Below are 22,007 nucleotides of genomic sequence, written 5' to 3'. Positions count from 1 at the left end.
ATTAATCTTGGTTTTGCATCCTTTTTTGCCAAAAGGTATTTGATCGCCGCATGATCTGTATACACAATAGCTTTCGAACCAACAAGATAAGATCTAAATTTGTCAAATGAGTACACAACTGCTAACAATTCTTTTTCATTTGTTGTGTAGTTTATTTGAGCATCATTAAGCACTTTGCTTGCATAATAAACGACATGCAGTTTTTTGTCTTTCCGTTGACCCAACAATGACCCTAACGCATAATCACTAGCATCACACATTATTTCAAATGGTAAACTCCAGTCAGGTGATGCTATAATTGGTGCGGAGATTAAAGCCTCTTTTAACTTTTGGAATACTGTCATACAAGCATCATCAAACACGAAAGAAACATCTTTAACAAGTAGTGAACATAGAGGTTTTGCAATTTTTGAGAAATCTTTTATCAATCGTCTATAAAAACCAGCATGTCCAAGAAAACTTCGGATTGCTTTAACATCAGTTGGAGATGGTAATTTTTCAATTACCTCAATCTTTGCTCTATCTACCTACATTCCTTTTTCAGAAATTTTATGACCAAGAACTATGCCCTCTTGTACCATGAAATGACATTTTTCATAATTCAAAACAAGATTAGTTTCCTTACAGCGATGCAAAACTTTGTCTAAATTTGCGAGACAATTTTCAAAAGATGATTCAAACACAGAAATCATCCATAAAGATTTCAATGATGTCTTCTACCATGTCAGAAAAGATAGACATCATGCAACGTTAAAAGGTAGCGGGGGCATTACACAGACCGAATGGCATACGACAATATGAAAATGTACCGTAGGGGCATGTGAACGTTGTTTTCTCTTGATCCTCTGGTTCAGTTGCAATTTGGTTATACCCCGAATAGCCATCCAAAAAGCAATAGTATGCATAGCTAGCTAATCGCTCAAGCAATTGATCGATGAAAGGTAAGGAAAAATGGTCCTTGCGGGTAGCTGTGTTTGATTTTCGATGGGTTTTTTTACATTTTTGTGTCCCTATACAAAAATATTTACGGATTTGTGCCTCTTTTGAATTTATTTCCGATTTTTTGCCTGGGCCTACGCAGCCCGCTATATGAGATGGCGGGCTGTATACCAACTCGCTATATGAGATAGCGGGCTGCATACCAGCCCGCTATATGAGGTAGCAGGCTGTTAGCTAATCTGGGTGATTAGCTTAATCACCCAGATTAGCCCCAGCCCGCTATCTCATATAGTGGGCTGATCCCTAATCCCCAATGATTGGGAATCTGCCCCAATGATTGGGGAGAGAGTAATTCTCTCTCTCCCCAACCATTTGGGGCAGACTATGATTGGGCAATAATTGCCCAATCAGTTTTTTTTTTCAAAAATCCCTATTTAAAAAATAAATTGTAATTTAAGTTAACTATTTTTGGGTTAGTTTCGGACACTTTAGAGCGTTATTTTAAGAAAAAATAAAGTAATATTGTAGGTGACGTTTCAAACTTTATAAATATCATTTGTAATTAGTGTTTGGACAAATCTAAGTAAGAGTTTTAATTTCTCAAAGATGGTAGAAAAAAACCTGATTTAAATATGAAAGTTTAAGAAGTTAAGTTTAACGTTAATTTTGAAGATCTTAGAGATGTCGAATAAAGTTTGAGTGAAAATGAAATTCGTAGACGATGTTGTGGACTATATAAATGTCCAATTTATTTTGAGTTAGATCTATTTTAATTAAGTGATTTTAATGGCTAAAGTTGCCTAAAAATGTAGTTTTGGATTAATTGATTATAGCTAAAATTTTACTAATTCACGGTTTTAGTAAGAAAAACACAGCATTCCTATGCTATACTTCTAAAAAATAGAATAAAAAAAATTAGAGTTTATAATTTTGATTGTTATCAAGTGTTTTTACCGTTTTTAAGCGTTTAAAAGCTTTTGTAAACGTTTTTGCCGTTATGAAATTTTTAAAAATCAGATAATAATAAATCACTAGGGTTTCATACATAATTATAAAAAAACCATACACAGCAATTAAAATTAACCAGTAAATCAACTAATTAAAAATATGTGTACACCAATAAAAAAAGGTATAAAATACAACTAAATGTTTGTTCTATATGGGGTCCGTAAGTGTGTCCTCAGGTCGTGACCCCAGTTCTGACGCCGACTCATCTGGCTATGAGTCAATGGCCGGTCAGGTTTGAGATCTGGGCTGGTGCTGGGGTCGTTACTACTTGGGCTGTCCACATCGTCATTCTCGTCATCAGGAGCCTGTAGACCTCGTAAAATAGCAGTCCGAAAAATAACGTTTAGTTCTAGAAAAATATCCGACTAGCTCCACAAAATAAACTCCGTCAAACTTCAACCAAGTCCGAAAAAATAAATCCGTCAAACTCCACTAAAATCCACTAATTTGTTTTACGAGATAGCCCACTAACTATTTTATATTTCTTTATATCTACTTTTTTTTTCTTTTTTTTCTACTCTTCTCTAACAATGTATATAATTTTTTTTTTCTTTCTAAATAGGTGAGTGCTGAAGTGTGAGTGATGAGCTTCAGCACTCACCTATTTATAATAAAGCAGCCCGCTATATGAGATAGCGGGCTGCTTTTTGTCACATGATTCCCTGCAACAGCAGGAAATCATTTGACTAACCAGTTGGTTAGTTGACCTGACCAGCTGGTCGGTCAAATGATTCGCTGCTGTTGCAGGAAATTAGGGACCAGCCCGCTATATGAGATAGCGGGCTGGTACTAATTTGGGTGACTAAGCTAATCACCCAGATTAGCTACCAGCCCGCTATTTCATATAGCGGGTTGCGTGGGCCTAGGCACAAAATTAGAAATATGTTGAAAAGAGGCACAAATCCGGAATTTTTGTTGTAGGGAGACACAAAAATGTCAAAAACCCAATTTTCGATAGTCTATGCACACGCTCCAACCAATAACCACCCTGGTTGGGATTAGCTCGTTATTTTCATTTTTCACCACAGTTGTGCCTCCTTTTTTTTGGAACTACCTCTATAGGACTCACCCAAGAACTGTCAGAAATTGGATAAATGATACCTGCATCAAGTAATTTGATTACTTCAGCTCGCACAACTTCCTTCATGTTGGGATTTAATCGCCTCTGACCTTGAACGCTTGGTTTAAATTCGTCCTCCATCAGGATCTTATGCATGCAAATAGATGGACTAATGCCTTTGATGTCGGCTATAGTCCAAGCTATCGTACTCATGCGATTTCTAAAAATTCTCAGCAACTTTTCTTCTTCTATGGAACTCAGTTTAGCAGAAACAATCACTGGATAAGTGTCATTAACTCCTAAAAATGCATATTTCAAATGCGCAGGTCGAGTTTTTAATTCTACCTTGGGTGGCACCTTTTCAGAAGGTTCTGGTTTTTTTACCTTCTCCAAGTTCTTCAAACTTAACAAAATGTTTGAATTTCTTAAAACCGTTACCCTCCAAGCTAAGTGCATATTCAACGATCTTTACATCATCATTTGTTTCATCTAGGCTCATAGCTAAACATGCTTTTAGCGGTTCATTATATGACTCTTTCACAAATGTTTCTTACACAATCTTATCGATTATATCAACACTGTTACATGAGTCAACAAATTCATAATTCTTTAGGGATTTAATGATGTTGAATTCTTCTATGTCCTCACCCACCCTAAATGTCAATTTTCCGCTTTGCATATCTATCAACACTCGTCCTGTAGCCAAAAATGGCCTGTCTAGAATAATGGATAAATCCACACCACCATTCATATCAAGGACCAAAAAATCAGCAGGTAAATAGATTTTACCAACTTTTACCACTAAATCCTCCATTATGCCAAGTGGTCTCTTTACTGATCTGTCTGCCAACTGTAATGAAACCGTAATAGGTTTCATTTTAGTAATCCCCAACTTCCGTACCAAAGATAGTGGCATCAGATTGATGCTAGCGCCTAAATCACATAAACAACTAGCAACTTAACATTTCCAATAGTACAGGGAATAGAAAAACTCCCTGGATCCATTATCTTTGGTGGTAGTTTCTTTTGCAGTATTGCACTGTACTCCTCAGTCAGAGCCACCATTGAATATTCCTCCAATTTGTTCTTGTTAGAGACAATCTCCTTCAAGAACTTTGCGTACGAGGGCATTTGTGCCAATGCCTCGGCGAATGGAATATTGATTTGAATTTTCTTGAAAATATCAAGAAACTTCTGAAAATGTAGCTCGTTTATCCTCTTCCTTTGTCGCTGAGAGTATGGTATCGGAGGAACGTATGCCTTGACTGTTGGTGGATATTTTTCCACAGTAATTTCCTCCTCCATATTTTTATCGGCCTCCTCCTCCTCAATCACAATGTGGTTATCCTTATTTTTCTCTTTTGGTGAGTTGTCAACTTCTTTACCACTCCTTAAAGAGATAGCCATAGCTCCTTCCTTAAGATTGGTCTCGGTGTTGCTTGGAAATTTTCCTTGCTCTCTTTCAGCTATCTTTCTTGCTAATTGCCTAAGTTGACGTTCCACATTATGGATCGAAGATTGATGCGCATTCTCGATTTGGCTTATTCGCTGTACCATCTTCTTATTATGGCCATCTTGATTTGCCATAAATTGTGCCATCATATCTTTGAGAGATGGTTTCTTTTCTTGTTGTGGGGGTGGAGGTGCAGGTCTATTTTGTTGATATCCAGGTGGTCCTTGCGGTTTAGCGTTGTTTCCATCTCTCCATGAAAAACTTGGATGATTGTGCCACCCTGGATTATATGTATTTGAGTAAGGATCATTCATTGGTTGTCTGTTTTGATTGTAGCTAACAAAACTGGCTTCCTCTGATTGAACCTCGTTGGCATAATTTCAAGAAGTTGCAATATGCCCATGGATGCCACAGACAGCACAAGTCTCTGTTGATTGCTGATTTTGGCTAAACAGCATCTTCACTTGCTTAGTTAGCTCAACAACTTCTAATACAATGTCATGTTGTGAAGATACCTCATGTATGGCTGCCCTTCGTCCTCTAATAGCTCTTTGTTGAGAATTTAAAGCAACATTCTCATAGATTTGATTTATTTCAGCTGCCGTCTTTTCTCCATAACTTCCACCGGATGCCATTTCGACTAAAGTTTGCCCACTCATAATCAATGCCTCAAAGAACATTTGAGTTAATAATAACTCATCAAAGAAATGATGTGGGCATTGAGTAAGAAGCATCTTGAAGCGTTCCCACGCCTCATGGAATGGTTTGCCATCCAATTGAGTGAAATTATAGATCTTGCCGCGAAGATCAAGAGTCTTTTGCGGGGAATAATATTTTGTAATGAAAGCATTATACACTTCTTACCACGTACTGAATGATCCTTCAGGCAAGTTCAAAAGCCAAGTTCTCGCACTCAACTTCATGCAATAAGGAAAACATATTTTCTTTACTTCCTCCTCTGTCAATCTCTTCAATGGAAAGTTTCAACCACACTGTAGAATTCTTTGATGAACGCCAAAGGGTCATCAACCGCTGTTCCATTGAATTAAGGCAACATATTAAGATGAATTGTTTTAAGCTCATAGTTCTAAGCTTCATCCGTGATTCGGATGCATGAATGATTATTTACCACTACTGGCCTTTGAATATCTCTTAGTCGATGCGCAACGAGCGCAATAACTATAGGATTGACTTGATTCGCCATTGTTTGTCTCTTTTCCTTTCGATTCCTTCTACAAGTGCGTTCGATCTCTGGGTTCAAGGGTACTATTTCTGCGCTGTTAGTGTTCTTAAAATGCCTTCGTTGCATATACTACCTGAAATTCACACTTGGAAGAGTTTTAGAAATAACAAGACAAAAATTAAAGAATAAACAATTTAAAACTGTCGTCCCCGGCAACGGCGCCAAAAATTTGATCGGCTAATTCTGCAAGTGTACACAATCAATTGTAGCAAGCAATACTCGGAGTATTCCGAGGTCGAATCCACAAAGGATGAACTCTTTAAAATGTTATTTAATTTAACTTTTGCAAAGTAATTGTTCTGTTAATTTGATTTGATGTTGAAAACAATTAATTAAGTAATATAAAATGAAAGAATATTTTGGATAAAATATCAAGATTTAAAACAACTAAGATTTCGGGTTTCACCTTAGTCGAGGGGAAGTTCTATCATATGCAATAATACATCTCAAAATCTTTTCCATGACAATTGTTTTTAGGCCAAACCCATCCTCAGGTCCCTCTACTCTTCACTTTTTTTTCAATAAGTCCCTCTATTTCAATTTAATGTTTAGAGGTCCTTTGAACTTCAATTTTGTTGTTATTATACCCTTTTATGGATGGAATTTGGAGAGTGTGCCACACTCTCCGTTATTGAGAGTGTGGAAAAAAAATGACATTTTAACTTTTAAATAAAGTAAAAAATACCTTAAAATTCTTATATTTGGTCTATAATACTTTAGCATTCTTGTACTTAGTCTACAACCAAAATTAGACCATTTTTTTAAAATTAATTAATTATATGACTATAAATTCATATATTTACCAATAATTAATAGTGTAGAATTAACTAATTAAAATTAATTTATCAATTTTAACTTATTTAAAAATTTAATTTTAATTTTAAAATAAAATTTAATCCGTAATTTAGTCCCGCTATTGTTTTCTCCCTCTCCGACTCCGACCGGCACCTATATAAAATTTATTTAATTAAACTAAAATCCAATTTATTTTGAAATTTAATTTTAATTTATTAAAATATTAATATTTTTAATATAAAAAAAATTGAAAAAAATTTCTCAGCCACCACTGAAAAGTGGTGGCCTTTCTCTTCTCCATTAATGGAGGAGAGACCAGCAGGTCTCTCCTCCATTAATGGAGGAAATGGAGGTTTCCTCCATTAATGGAGGAAACCTCCTCGTTTCCTCAATGGAGGAGACGAGCTCGTCTCCTCCATTGAGGAAACCCAGATCTAGTTTCCTCCATTTGGAGGAAAGGGATCTGTTTGTTTCCTCCATTTGGAGGAAAGGGATCTGTTCGTTTCCTCCATAAACTCCATTATGGAGGAAACGAACAGGTTTCCTCCATTAATGGAGGACAGACCTCTCCTCCATTAATGGAGGAAAGTGGTGGCCGACCATATATTTTTTTTCCGTTATTAATTTTTTTTTTTTGAAAAAAGTGTTATTTGGTCCTTGAATTTTAGTCATATTTATTTTATTTTGATTTGACACGTCATATTTAACGGAGTTTGTGATTTAACGGAGAGTGTAGCACACTCTCCACATTCCATCCGTCTAAGGGTATAACAACAACGAAATTGAAGTTCAAGGGATCTATAAACGTCAAATTAAAGTATAGGGATCCGATGAAAAAAAAGTGAAGAGTAGAGGGACCTGAGGATGGGTTTGGCCTTGTTTTTAAGATATATTTATTCTCTCTCGAGACATAAACTTGTGTTTAATTAATTCTGGAGATTTCTAAATTACCAAGTTAATTAATTAAACCCATTAAGCAAATTAATTAGCGTCATCACAATTTTTTAGACATATCTCTATTTTTAAGTAAATTGTGTTTAAATCTCTAGGTCCAAATTCATGCTTCACCGATAGGTCCTTCACATGCATTATAGAATAAAAACATTAAGGTAGCTAATCTTAATTTTCATGATCATTCTAAGAGATTTAAAGAAAACTCTTGTTTAACAACATTAATGAGATGCACTAATACATAATCAAGACTTCCCTTTCAACTAGGCTACATCCCTAATCCTAGTTTAAAGGTTTAGCAATCCATTGTCATATTAAAAATAACAATGTAATTGTTGTACCTTGAGAACATATGAGAGGAGAAATGAAAAGAGAAATAATGATTGATAAGAACTATCTTATAGTAAATGTTTACACAATTGCAAGTGTAAGTGAATGGTTTTTCTCTACACAAATGTGTCATATTTATAGGCATTAAAGGGGTGGTAGCCCAGTCTTGCAAGATCTTCTTTTCTTAGCTCATCTTGAGTGGGATCCAAGCTTGATCTTTTTCTTGCCTTGTATGGTTTGATTGGAGTCAAGCTTGCAAGTTTCATTTTCATAATGAGATGGAGCAATGGACAAAGGTCATTTCTTTATGTGCAAGCCAAGGACAAATTCCATCTTGAGTGTGAACACATGATATGTTCATATGAGTGTCAATATGCACCTAGCAAGGCTTCCGGAAGTGCCCAAAACAGATGATTTGACGATATTTAGAGTGTCAACCGGCCTTGAACCGGTTTGGTGTCTAGCACCGGTTGAGGGCCGGTTGACTAATTTTTTTGTAGGCAGAAACTTGACCGGCCCTGAACCGGTTTGATATCGGGGGCCGGTCAAGCACCGGTTGAGCCTCTGGTTCGGTTTCCTTGCTCCGATTTGACTGTTTTCTGACCGGTCTGAGTCGGGCTTTGGTTGATTGTCTTGGTTTTGACCCAAATCAGTCTGACTTGATTATTTCTCCAATTAAGCTCTATTTTATTTATATTTTAATTATTTATATTTTACATTAAAAACTAAAAAAGAGTACAAGCAACTAAAAACTCCTCTATTTTTCGTAAAAAGGATTAAATACGAATAAAAAGTAATATAAAAATTACTTAAAACAATGTCTTATCATTGGGCTTGGGTAAGAATTTTTTATCCAAAGTCTGGTCCGAGCCCGACCCCGACCCCAACCCCGAAAAAAGCCCGTAATTTAATTGGCACGTTGGGACGTTTATTTTTATACAATTCCTCACGTAAGCCTGTAAAGGCCCAGTCAGATTCGCATATATAGAGTGTAAGAGTCGCGTATAGGTACAAAATTTAAATCCCGAACCAGGCTTGGGCTTACATAAAAAATTTAAAAGCCCGGCCCACGAACATGTACCAGAAAAGTATTATGATGACCTCAAATATGTCTCTATAACACATAAATATCATATATTTTGTTTTGCATTTTCAATTCAATAGTGATAACATAGTGAAAACACAACATAGTGGTGAAGCAATCTCAGTAACATGTAATGTCACTAAGTCAAACAACAACCGACATACTTCTGATAGATTCACCGAGATAAAGTATGTAGTTAGTATAGGCACCTGCCAGTTCACCCGAGATAAAAACTATACCAAGGTAACTCAGATAATCCCTTAGGATCACTATTAGAAAGTAGTTGATTAGCGACAAATATTTAGTTGCTAATCACATAAAACCTATCACTAATCGTCATTAGCGACAGACATCACCCGTCGCTAAAAGGATGGTCACAAAATTTTTAGTGACGCAAATTTTGTTATAATCGTAAAATTGGCAACTGATTTTCGGTCGCTAATTAATTTCATTCGTCGCTAAAATATTTGCCCAAACGACAGAATTGGAAACTTAATAGCGATTTTTTTTTTAAATTAGCGACGGATATCTGTCGCTAAATAACATATATTAGCGACATATATTTAAGTTAGCGACATATTATCAGTTTCTAAGTGTAACAATTAGGCGTCTAACTGTTATGTTTAGGGACGAATTATCCGTCGCTAAACATGTAAATTCCAATCCCAATAGAATTTACATGTTTTCTGCTGTTTTTTCTGTTTTTCTCTATCAATTGAAACCTGCTAATTCCGCTATTTACAAACTACTTACAAACATTAAAACACCATTAAAAGAAAAGTAACGCTCTAATATAATAAAAATGTTAAAAGTTTACATAAAAGTTACTGTAAAAGACAAACACGGTACTACAATCAGTTAGCGAATAAAATAAACACGAAACTACAAAGTTTTTGAGCGTTTTTGAATGAAACCGAGCCAAGTCGATGACAAACACGGTACTACAATCATCCACCCAATTGTCTTTGTATTGGTCTAATCTTTTCTTTATCTCTTGTGCTATGGTTCGGTTGGTCACTTTAGTCATCCCTTTTGTCTGGGGTGCGCTACTGACGTAAACTTCAGGTTTATCATCAGATCTTCGCAGAACTTCTTAAATTATTTGTAGTCGAACTGTTTCCCGTTATCTGCTACTAGGGTGTGAGGTATGCCGAACTGACATATTACCTCATTCTTGAAGAACTCTTCCACTCTAGCTGCCATTATGGTCGATACTTGTGCTAACTCGACCCACTTTGTAAATTGTTCGACTGCTACAATTAGGAACTTCACCTAGTTTTTTCCTGTTTTAAATGGTCCGACTATGTCGATTCCCCACGTGGCGAATGGCCAAAGACTCTCTAGAGAGACCTTTATGGTACCTCCGGCCTGTGGCTAACATTGTCGTGTCTTTGGCATTTATCACACTTTTTCACCCGTGCTTTTGCATCCTCTTTAATGGTCGGCCAGTAGTACCCTTGAAGCATCGTTTTTCTTGCGATGGTGACCGCTCCTTCATGTGCTCCGCATATCCCTTCATGAATCTCCTTTAGGATTAGGCTTCCACTATCGGGCGAGACGCATCTCACCCATGGGTGTGTTAGGGAGGTTCAATAGAGAACTCCATTGTGGTACGAGTAGTGGGCTGATTTGCGGATGACTCTAATAGCTTCGACGCTGTTAGTCGGTAGCTCTCCTTGGTCTAGATATTTGATTAACGGGGTCATCCTGGAGTCGGCTTCATCTATAATCATTATTTCCTCTTCATTGATACTTGGCGACTCGAGAGTTTCCTTTAGTAGCATTTTCATGAATATATCTCCTAATTCGGATGCTGACATGGAGATGGCGTCATTGTCGGTATTTTGTTCTCGTGGGATCTGTATAATTTCCCATTGTCCTCCCTGCGCTACCAATCGTCGGAGTAATTTAATGACCTTTGCCAAGTATTCTACCATTCTTGTTTCTTTAGCTTGGTATTCGCCTTTGACTTGATTTACTACTAGCTAAGAGTCGCTATAGATCATTAGGATTTCCGTTTTTATTTCCAAAGCTAAGCCGAGTCCAGCGATCAGGGCTTCGTATTCCGCAGCGTTGTTGCTGGCTGCGAATCCGATATTTACACCATATTCAATTTTCACTTTTCCGGGGCCTTTGAGAATAGCTCCAGCTCATGATCCTTTTTCATTAGAAGCTCCATCTACATGCAATTCTCATAGTAGTTCGGGTACAGACTCTTCTTGTTCGCAGGGAGTGATCTCGGCTACAAAATCCGCCAAAGCTTGTGCTTTGAGTGTTGGGCGGGGTCATATCGGATGTCATGCTCACTTAATTGGATGGACCAGTAGACGAGTCGTCCAGATGTTTCGGCTCTCTGTATTGCCATCTCGCAGAGGCTCGTTGGTTCTTATTACCACATTGTGGCTTAAAAAGTAGTATTTCAACTTTTTTGTTGTAGTTACTGCGGTGAGCGCCATTTTTTCTATCTCCGGGTATCTAGTTTCCGCTCCCTTCAGGACTTGGCTGATATAATAAGTCGGCTTTAGCTCGGCATCTTCCTCTCTTACTAGAACTGTCCCTATGGTTTCCTTTCTTGCGCAAATGTTTAAGTAGAGCGTTTCTCCTTTCAGTGGTCGACTCAGCAGCGGTGATGTGGCCAGGAATTTCATTAGTTCTTCGAACGAGTCTTTGCAATCCTTATTCCATTCAAATTTTTGTGTCCCTTTTAGGGCCTTGAAGAATGGCAAATATCTTTTGGCCGAGCAGGACACGAATCTTCCGAGCGCGATGATTCGCCCATTGAGTTTTTGAACTTCATTTATATTTCTGGGTGCCTTCATGTCCATTATCGCTTTGATCTTTTCCGGATTGGCCTCTATACCTCTCTAGGATATCATGATTCCTAGGAATTTTCCTCCCTGTACTCCAAACATGCATTTGTCCGGATTCAGCTTCATCCCAATTTTGTTCAGGATTTTAAATGTTTCTTCCAGGTCTCTAGCATGGCTTTCTGCATTTTCGCTCTTTATTATCAGGTCGTCTACGTATACTTGGACTCGCTTTCCGATCTCGTCCTTGAACATGAAGTCATAAGCCTTTGGTATGTCGCTCCTGCATTCTTTAGTCCGAAGGGCATTGTTGTGTAGCAATAGGTTCCTCGTTCCGTTATGAACGATGTTTATTCCTGGTCTTGCTCGTCCATTTGAATCTGGTGATAGCCTTGGGCGACATTTGCCAGGCTATACTTCGCATATCCTGCGGTAGAGTCAACCAGTTGGTTGATGTATGGCAGTGGATAACTGTCCTTGGGGCATGCTTTGTTTAAATCCGTATAGTCTACACACATCTTGTTTTTTTCCATTCGCTTTCTTTACGATTACCACATTCGCTACCCATTCTGGGTATTGTACCTCCCTGATGATATCTTACTTTTTTGAGTTTCTCCACTTCGTCAGCTATTATTCTTTGTTTCTCTTCAGAGAATTTCCTTTTCTTTTGTCTAACGGGATTCGCCGTCTCTGCCACATTCAGCTCGTGGGTTATGACGTGCAGGTCTATTCCGACGATTTCTGAAGCCTTGGCGGCGAATGTTCCAATATTCCTTTGTATCGCCGTAATTTCTTCTTCAATATTGGGGTCCATGCCTATTCCCAAATTCACTTTCTCCTCATTAAGCTCCAGCTTCTTTGTCTCGCCCTGCGGTCTATGCAGAGTTTCGAAGGATTCCTTTAGCGCCTCATTGTAGCATTCTCTTGATGTGGTTCGGTTTCCTTGTACTGTAACAATTCCCTTCATCGTTGGTATCTTCATTATGAGTGCTTTCACGCTTGTTATGAATGCGGAATCGTGGAGGAATGGTCTCCCCAATACTGCATTGTATGGCAGGCCGATATCTACAACGCTAAACCGTGTGGGTAATTCTTCGTTTCTTCTTGCTCTTCCTAGCTTAACATCAAGCGTAATTGTTCCCATGGGTTTGATGGGAGACCCACCAAATCCATTTACCGGAATAGCATTCCTTTTTAGTTCTGCGGGAACCCTTCTAAGGCTTTTATAAGCTCTTCTTGTCATCAGATTGATAGTGCTTCCTTCATCAACCAATATCCGTTATACGTTCCAATGCTCGATAATCATGGCCACAACTAGGGCTTCATTATGTGTCTCCGTGATTCTTCCGAAATCCTCCTTGTCGAAAGTCACCGGAGGGGGAATTATGGATTCTTGTATTTTCCGCTTCTTTTAGCTACTTAATTTTTTTCAGGTTTATTCCGTCAGAAATCATCTTTTTCAATAGAATTTATTTGAATTCAGAAAAGGTCCTTTGAATTGAAGTTTGTTAAGCTTTTCCTACATATGGTGCCAATTGATGGAGTCTGCCTTCTGATCCGGTTATGTGACCTTCAAAACAGGGTAGAAGCTAACCAGACAGTGGTTGTCCGATTAACTCTCAGATGCTAAAGTCAGTATTGAGCTTTGAGCAGAGTTTTGTGTATATTGTAGTTGTATGTTTAGGCATACCTCAACCTCCTTTTATTGTAGATGATAGTATACCTTGTAGAGTTGTAATAGAAAGGTGAATCATATTTTGTAGGGTTTAACCCTGATTAGGAGTGATATTCCTTATTCAAACGTGAGTCCTATTTAGGAAGGTCTTCGAAAATAGTCTCGTCTTCCTAAGTTGTAGGTTATCTACATAGGAAAGATACTCGAGAATTGATAACGTAGCACATCTAGTAGGGGCGAAGCAACCTCGCCAGGAACGAACATCACTAAGTCAAGCATTTCACCGACCTGGTAACAATATCCGACCTTCTTGAAATCATAGAGCACATGACTTGGGGGGTCACCGGATCGATGGGAATGCAAACATCATCCGAGACAATCATGCCTGGTAAGGTCGGACCAAGAATTATATCCGGGCTCTGAGTTATATTCAACTCAGAACTAGGCCAAGCTCAGAGCCCCTAAGCCCGAAGGACCGGACCATCTGATTCGAGCTCTAAGCAACTCTCAGATACAAGAACCATGATAACTTGACTCCCAAGCTATCCGGGCTTCAAGGCTTAACCGGGCTCCGAGGTCCCGCCCAGGAGCGCTCACTCGTGTACCAGATCCTGGGACCACAGAAGATCTTATGACAGGTACGTGAGGAATGTTCCCTCTGACACACCTAACAACCCGTGCCTCCCACAGGGATATTCTCCCACGTCAGCATAACGGATTTCTGGGACCACTGGGCTCACAGCCTGCCAGCGAGGCTGGTTTGTCCTTAAACCCTAACTATAAATAGAGGGTTTAAGGATAAACCCTAGGTAATTTCTTTTTTCTACTCTAAGCACTCTCATTTTCTCTTCTTCTTCTTTCTCTACTTCAAAACCTTACTTGAGCGTCGGAGTGAACGTCCGGTGACCCCCACCGGAGTTCCTTCTGACCTCTGTTTGCTTGTGGTGTGCAGGTCATCTAAGCTCGGATTTAGTTTGGTGATTCATCACTTGGCGCCGTCTGTGGGAAATCGTTTTGTATTCCCCTGTTCTACTCTGGTTCTTTTGACGTTGCTGATCAGATCTTGACAAGAAACAATGGCTGATGATCCTGTTTTGGACAGGGTAGACCCTCTGGGAACTACGGTCACCGACACTAACTTGGTTGGTGGAGTTTCTGCTAGTGGTCGGACCTCTGTGATCACTGGCTTAACTCCTCCAGCGAATGCTCAGGTGGGAGGATCCAGGGCCTCCGGCAGTGGAGCTGGATTTGTGCCTTTATATGGATTGGAAAACTATCCTAGGGCGAACCCTTTTGCTTCAGATGCAAGTCACACCCACTTATCAACCCCAGGAACCACCGTGCCACAGAGTTTCCTCCACAATACCTTGTCTCCCACTCAACTCAACTTCCCGGTAGACGCTACACTGGTGGCTACAGGAACAGGAACAACTTCTGGGCAGGATATACCTCCGGCGGTCTTACAAGCTCAAGAATATTTAGAATACATGGCTCGCCAACTACACCAGGCCCAGCAGATGCATTTTGCAGTCATGTCCCAGTATTACCCAAGTTACAATCCCTCGGCCACCCCCGTGGCCCCTCCACCCCAAGCTGCTGAGTTTCAGGATGGTCGTCCTCCGAGAGAAGAAGGTCGGAACGATCACCCACGACCCAGACCTAGGGGTCCCACAGAGCATCAAGCACCCAGAGGCGAAGATCATCGTGACACTAATCTGCCGAGAGACGAAGATCGGCATGATCGCCCTTTTCCGAGAGACGAAGGTCGGAATGATCCTCCTCCTCCTCGAAGGGAGGGGGTGCAAGACGAGAATCTACCACCGGGAACACAGCGCGGTGACGCTGGATTGGGGAGGGGAGACCCAGACCCGGAGGCAAATCCTCTGCGGACCGCGAGAGCAGGAGTTCCACCGGTCAGGAGAAACGGGGCAGAAAGTGTTCACAGCTCGGGGGCAGCGTCACAGCATCAGAAAACTTTGCATGACGAAGTTACTCGTCTGGTCCAGGCCGAGCTGGATAAGCATAAAGGGCACAAGGCAGAGTCTCGACCTTTCACTACCTGTGGCATTGCTAGCCCCTTGTCAAAGGCTATATGGGATGACCCATTTCCAGATAAGTTTAAATATCCGCCCATTGACAGATATAACGGTAAATCCGACCCGATGACTCATTTAAGTTGCTTTCAGGTTGCCATGGGAGTCCAAAGTGTCTCGGACGCCACGGTGTGCAAAGTGTTCCCTTCAACGTTGAGCGATGCAGCGCAAAAGTGGTACCAGAACCTCAAGGAGGGCTCTATTACTAGTTTCAGGGAGCTCGCTATGGCTTTCAAAACTCACTTTGCCCCGAGCATCGAACGAAAGAAAAGATCCAGTGATTTGAAGAAATGCTTTCAAAAGCAGGGAGAAAGTTTGAAAGCATACATTGCTCGGTTAAATGCTGAGGCGATCATGATAGAAGATTTGAACGATGATACCGCCATCGATGCTATGAAAGATAACACCAGCATGCAAGTCTTCCGAGACAGCCTGATCACCAACCCGGTTGACACTTACACTGAGTTGATGGACAGGGCTTGGAATTATATCAATCTCGACGAGGAAAGGCAGAGGAAGTCTTACGGGATGGCTAGCCCAGTTCCCAGTAAAACGCAGAATACTCAGGGATCCAACCGTAGCCAAGATCGGTACCGACCTCTGAATGAGACTTCGGGGTACAGGGGTAACAAGCCGTTCAATGCTCAAACCAGTCCACCAAGCGCGGGGCCCGGTACCAAGCCAAGTTTCAGTATTGGGGGAGGAACTGAAGGATACGTGGACCGAGCAGGAGTGCCGAGACAATATGTACCACTCAATACTCCGAGGGAGCAGATTCTATCCTGGATCAAGAACAACAATGAAGAGATTCGTTATCCACCGAGGCTAGTGAAAGATGGAGACCGATCCAAGTTCTGTGATTTTCATGATGGTTATGGCCACGAAACAGAGGAATGTGGACGTTTGCGAAGTGAGATAGACAAGTTAGTCTGCCAGGGGCGATTACAACATTTTGTTATGGACAAGGAGGGCCAAGACCGAGGAAATACAAGGGTCAACTCGGTCAGGTCGGAGCCAGGGGGGAGCAGGGAAGCCCAATCCCCATCAAAGAAGACACAAGTCACGGGAGTAATCAACACTATCTCAGGAGGAACTTTAGAATCCGAGTATAGTCGCAAACGCAGAAAGAAAAAGCAAAAGATGGTGATGTCGGTATCCACGGGGTCGCCATGACCTAACATTGTTTTCGGGCCAGAGGATGCGAAAGGAGTAGATTTTCCTCATGAAGACGCTTTGATTGTATCAGCCATCATTGGATCGAAATGGGTTAAACGATTGCTGGTGGACGATGGTAGCTCGGTTAACTTGTTGACTCTGTCAGTCTTTTTGTCGATGGGAGGATCCAAAACTGAGCTTAAACCTGTGAACATTCCCCTTCTGGGGCTGGGAGGATCTCCGGTCACCCCAGAAGGCATGGTCGAGCTATACTTGGAACTCGGTGTCGAAATACCTCAGGAGGACGGAACAGAGGGGATCCTGGCGGAACCAACACGGAAGGTACGTTCACTGTTCATGATAGTTGACATGCCTCTAGCATATAATGGTATCCTTGGTAGACCTATGTTGTATAGCACAGGTGCAGTGACTAGTATTCGTTACTTGATGATGAAAATCCCAGTGGAAAACGAGGTTATAACTATTAGGGGAAATCAAACCCTATCTAGGCAATGTTACATGGCCACTATGGGCAGCACGGTGGAAACAATGAACATCGATACACCGGAGCTGCTCCTCAGAGAGAAGAAAGCTCAGAAACCCCGAGAAAACTTAGAAACGATTGAACTTACAGAGGGATCCGAGATGTGTGTAAAGCTGGGGGTAGATTGGCCAAACGAGCACCGGGAAGCTATCATAGCTCGGATAAAACAGTATGTGGAGGAGTTTACCAACAAGCCAGAGGATATTGGGGGGGTAGACCCTAAGATAATCTCGCACAAGCTAAACGTGGATGCTAAATGCAAGCCTGTCAAGCAAAAGAAAAGAACTTTCTCTCTAGAGAAACATATTGCTATCCGAGACGAAGTGGAGAAGCTTTTGAAAGCTGGATTCATCAGGAAGGTAGATTATCCGGAGTGGCTGGCTAATGTGGTTTTGATCAAGAAGTCTAACGGTAGATGGAGGCTTTGTATAGATTTTACTGATCTAAACAATGCCTGCCCAAAAGACAGTTTCCCTCTGCCGAACATTGACCAACTGGTAGATGCAACGTGCGGATTTGCGGTCTACGCATTCTTAGATGCTTCTCAGAGATATCACCAGATCCCGATGAGTAAAGATGACGAAGAAAAGACAGCTTTCACAACGAATCTGGGGACCTATTGCTACAAGAAGATGCCTTTTGGTTTGAAAAATGCTGGGGCAACCTATCAAAGACTCATGAATCATGTTTTTAAAGATCAACTGGGCAAGAATGTCGAGGTTTATGTAGATGACATAGTCGTGAAATCCAAGGGGATCGAGGATCACGCAGGGGATCTGGCAGAAACTTTTGAAAAGCTGAAGGGTTTTAACCTCAAGCTGAACCCGGAAAAGTGTGTTTTCGCAGTCCGCTCGGGGAAATTTCTAGGACACCTCATCTCGGAGAAAGGCATCGAGGCGAACCCGGAGAAAATCGAGGCAGTAATGAACATGAAAGCACCCAGCTCGGTGAAAGAAGTACAAAAGTTGAACGGAAGAGTCACGGCGTTGGGAAGATTCATGAGTTGCTCAGCCAAACGATGTTTGCCATTTTTCAAAATTCTGAAGAATACAAAGAATTTCAAGTGGACAGAGGATTGTAATACAGCTTTTGAAGAGCTGAAGGTTTACCTCAGCACACCCCCGGTGCTAGGTAGACCTGAGCCTGGGGAAATCTTATATTTGTATCTCTCGGTGAATGACGAGACAGCAGCGGCAGTCCTGGTGAAGGAAGATAAGGGTCTGCAAACCCCAGTTTACTATCTCAGCAGGGTCTTGAAAGGCCCGGAGGTCAGATATCCAAAAATTGAGAAATTTGCTTTGGCATTGAAAGTGGCGGCGGAAAAGCTAAGGAGATATTTCGAGGCTCACATCATTGTAGTACGTACGAACCAACCTCTGAGAAAGGCGCTGCAGAGGCCAGAGATGTCGGGACGGCTGGTCAGCTGGTCGGTCCAGCTGGGAGGATATGACATCCGGTATGAACCCAGACCGGCCCTAAAAGCACAAGTGTTGGCAGATTTCATAGCCGAGACCACAGCAAGTGACAAACCTGAGGAACCTGATGAACAACTTCTACGGCGGGTCTTAGAAGTCGATGGGGCATCAAATCTGGAAGGATCTGGGACAGGCGTAGTCTTGAAAGGTCCTCACGGAGTTACACTCCGAAGCTCGGTTAAATTCGATTTCTCGGCATCCAATAATGCCGCGGAGTATGAGGCTCTGTTGATCGGATTAAGAATGGTAAACGTGGTCAAAGCTGAGCACGTAACAATAAGGAGTGACTCTCAATTAGTCGTTTGTCAAATCCTGGGTACTTTTGAAGCTCGGGATTCAGAAATGAGAAGATACGTGGACAGAGTCAAGTTCTTCTTGAACAAGATTCAGGAGCTCGGAGGAAAATGGGTGATAAAGCAAGTTCCTCGTTTGGAAAATCAAGAGGCCGATGTACTAGCCAAAGCAGCAACAGTAAACGAAAAGATATCGGGGGTCCATTTCTCTGTTCAAAAGCATTCCAGCATCGACAACCACGAAACCATTTTTCTAACTCAGCCTTTGGAAAATTGGATGCAAGGCATAGCCCACTACTTGATGGATGGAACCTTGCCAGAAAACAGAGACAAAGCATACAAAATCCTGCGACAAGCTCCGTACTACGCGTTCCTCGACGGAGTCTTATACAGGAAGTCATTCACCCATCCGTGGTCGAGATGCTTGACAGCAGAGGAAGGGGAGTATGTGCTGAGAGAAATACATGAAGGTATTTGCGGGGCACACATAGCTCCTCGCATGTTGGCAAAGAAAGCAGTGTTGCAGGGCTACTACTGGCCCCTAATGGTCAGGCAAGCAGAGGAGATAGTAAAGAAATGTGAAAATTGTCAGAGGCATCAGAACATCCGACATGCTCCCACCATAGAGCAGTGTCCTATTACCAGTCCTTGGCCATTTGCAACTTGGGGAATTGACATCCTGGGTCCTTTCACACCAACCACGGGGCAGAAAAAGTTCTTGATAGTGGCAGTAGATCACTTCACAAAGTGGATCGAGGTAGAGGCAGTGAGTACCATCACAGAAGCTCGGATCAGGGATTTCTTCTGGAGGCAAATTGTGTGTCGATTCGGTATACCCAGAGCATTGGTAACTGACAACGGGAAGCAGTTCAACTGTCGAGCCTTCAAGGAATTTTGCAACGACTTGCACATTGACCTGCGTTTCACTTCGGTAGTTCACCCGCAAAGCAATGGGATGACCGAAGTAACCAACCGAACGATCCTGAAAGGGCTTAAGGCCAGGCTGGGGGAGTTCGACAGACAGTGGCTGGAAGAGCTACCAAAGGTCATATGGGCTTACCGAACCACACCAAGGGCAGGCACAGGAGACACCCCGTTTTCTTTGACGTATGGGTGTGAAGCAATGATACATGTGGAAATCGGGATGCCAACTCTAAGGGTCCAGTTCTTCGATGAAGCTAAGAACGAGGAAGAACAGAAACTATGCCTAGACATGTTGGAAGAGCGAAGAGAGCAGGAAGCGCTAAGAATCGAAGCATACAAGCAAAGAATGGCTAAGTATCACAACAAGAGAGTTAAACCCTTGAGTTTCCAAGTCGGCGATCTGGTCCTGAGACGGGCAGACATTGCTAAGGGAAATGCTGGAGTAGGAAAGCTCGAACCCAACTGGGAAGGCCCCTATCGAGTCACTGAGGTCGGACGAGCAGGAGCTTATAAAATAGCACACATGTCGGGCAGAGTGCTCCCGAGAACTTGGAACTCCCAGGTTCTTCGGAAATACTATCAGTAGTCACTTGTTTTCATTTTCGAGGTACCTAGGGGTTTTTTCACTTATGTTTGAGTTAGGCTTTTGTAAAACTCAAACATAAGTTTTTCCCCTCAATGAATAAAAAAGATTAAAAAGAATTCATGTCTTTTCCAAAACCCGAGCACTCTACTCGGTAAAACATCCACGGGCTATGTGCCATCCACGGGCTATGTGCCATCTACGGGCTATGTGCCACCAGCGGGCTATGTGCCATCCACGGGCTATGTGCCATCCACGGGCTTTGTGCCATCTACGGGCTATGTGCCACCAGCGGGCTATGTGCCATCTACGGGCTATGTGCCACCAGCGGGCTATGTGCCATCTACGGGCTATGTGCCACCAGCGGGCTATGTGCCACCAGCGGGCTATGTGCCACCCATGAGCTATGACAATCCCGGGTCACCGGATCGATCGGTTGTCCGCGCCGAGCAACTTGCTCAAACTTGATCTATGAATAACCACGAGCCTATCCTAGCATTTTTTATCCCAAGTCTGAAGTCAAGAACCCATATATATAAAAACAACAAAGCAGCTAGAAAATTCACATTACTGAAACTAGCTCGGAGGCTAAACTAAGTTAGTCATGAAAACATGTTGCCACATACTTAGTCAAAATCGTTGAAAAAACAAAACAAGGCAGAAAATTCATTCAAGAAAACAACATTGAGATAAAAAGAAAACATAGGCATACCGACAAGCAAAAAAACAAGATGTATATACAAAGGCCAAAATGATCAAACTTTGCACAAATATTCAAAGTATAACAAAGGAGCTCAGAGCTCAGCATTACAAAATCAAAGTAAAAATTGTTCAGAAATTACAAAAATGGTTATCCTAAACCGGGCCTTGATCCTGGTCATCAGCCAGATAGTCTTCAATATCTGCCGGCATGTCATAATCCTCAGGCAGCTCTTTGGCACGGCGATGCAAATCAAGCACATCCAGCTTGAAGTCCGAGACATCGACATCAGCTCCAAACCGGCCTCTCAAAAACTCGCCAACTTGGACCTCGCCGACGTACAACATCCTCCGGAAGTCCTCATACAAGTTCTCCTCTCGGACCGTGCCTTCCGCGGCTTGGGCCTCAGCTTTCTCGGCTCGACCTACGGCCTCAGCCAGTTTTTTCTTCACGTCCTCCACCGAATCCCGGAGTCCCTTGGAGACCAGCTCATTCCGGCGAGTAACGTCAGCGAGCTGCTTGGAGAAATCTTCTTTCTCAGCAGCCTTCTCAGTCTCTAGACGAATGACGTCACCCCTCAGTTTTCCCAGCATCTCCAGGTCTTCCGACCTTCGATCCTCGGAGTTCCTCAATTTGTCCTCCAGCTGAGCCACCAGCGAAGCCCCGTCCGAAGCCCTTTGTCCGGCCTCCGAGGCCCTTTTCTCGGCTTCGCTGGCCCTCCTCTCCGCATCACGGGCCTTGGCCGCCTCAGACAACATAAGTTTTTTGGCCAGGAGAAGGTCGTCCTCGTTCTGATTAGCACGCCGGTCAGCCCGGTAAGACATTTGAGCCGCCTGAGAACGAACAGCAAAGTTATTTGAAATAACAAGAGAAAGAAATCAAGTAAAAAGAGAAA

General features: G+C 41.9%; 2 protein-coding genes across 2 annotated transcripts; one reads left to right on the top strand and one right to left on the bottom strand.

The window, feature by feature from the left end:
- Positions 1-3,557: 3,557 nt before the first annotated feature.
- LOC126681901 (uncharacterized) lies at positions 3,558-4,774 on the bottom strand. The gene is made up of 2 exons (XM_050377457.1): positions 3,985-4,774; positions 3,558-3,940 (listed from the first exon to the last, which is right to left on the bottom strand). The coding sequence occupies exons 1-2, from the start codon at positions 4,772-4,774 to the stop codon at positions 3,558-3,560; spliced, it is 1,173 nt and encodes a 390-aa protein (XP_050233414.1).
- A 12,269-nt stretch (positions 4,775-17,043) lies between these two features.
- On the top strand, positions 17,044-20,275 carry LOC126681900 (uncharacterized). The gene is made up of 7 exons (XM_050377456.1): positions 17,044-17,548; positions 17,603-17,707; positions 17,834-18,139; positions 18,209-18,355; positions 18,449-18,858; positions 19,003-20,160; positions 20,249-20,275. Exons 1-7 carry the CDS (start codon positions 17,044-17,046, stop codon positions 20,273-20,275), a joined length of 2,658 nt encoding a protein of 885 aa, XP_050233413.1.
- Positions 20,276-22,007: the final 1,732 nt, after the last annotated feature.

Source organism: Mercurialis annua, linkage group LG5 (assembly GCF_937616625.2).
Source record: "Mercurialis annua linkage group LG5, ddMerAnnu1.2, whole genome shotgun sequence".
In the NCBI taxonomy this organism is placed as follows: domain Eukaryota; kingdom Viridiplantae; phylum Streptophyta; class Magnoliopsida; order Malpighiales; family Euphorbiaceae; genus Mercurialis; species Mercurialis annua.
This window is presented reverse-complemented; position numbering and strand designations above follow the sequence as displayed.

Excerpts from the sequence above, each read along its gene's own strand:
- LOC126681901 (XM_050377457.1), bottom strand. The coding sequence starts at position 4,774 with ATGAATGATCCTTACTCAAATACATATAATCCAGGGTGGCACAATCAT. Across the intron at positions 3,941-3,984 it reads AGGGAGTTTTTCTATTCCCT|GCGCTAGCATCAATCTGATG; the intron begins GTACTATTGGAA and ends TATGTGATTTAG.
- LOC126681900 (XM_050377456.1), top strand. The coding sequence starts at position 17,044 with ATGAAAATCCCAGTGGAAAACGAGGTTATAACTATTAGGGGAAATCAA. Across the intron at positions 18,140-18,208 it reads GGCGTTGGGAAGATTCATGA|AGGATTGTAATACAGCTTTT; the intron begins GTTGCTCAGCCA and ends TCAAGTGGACAG. Across the intron at positions 18,356-18,448 it reads CCTGGTGAAGGAAGATAAGG|TGGCGGCGGAAAAGCTAAGG; the intron begins GTCTGCAAACCC and ends TGGCATTGAAAG.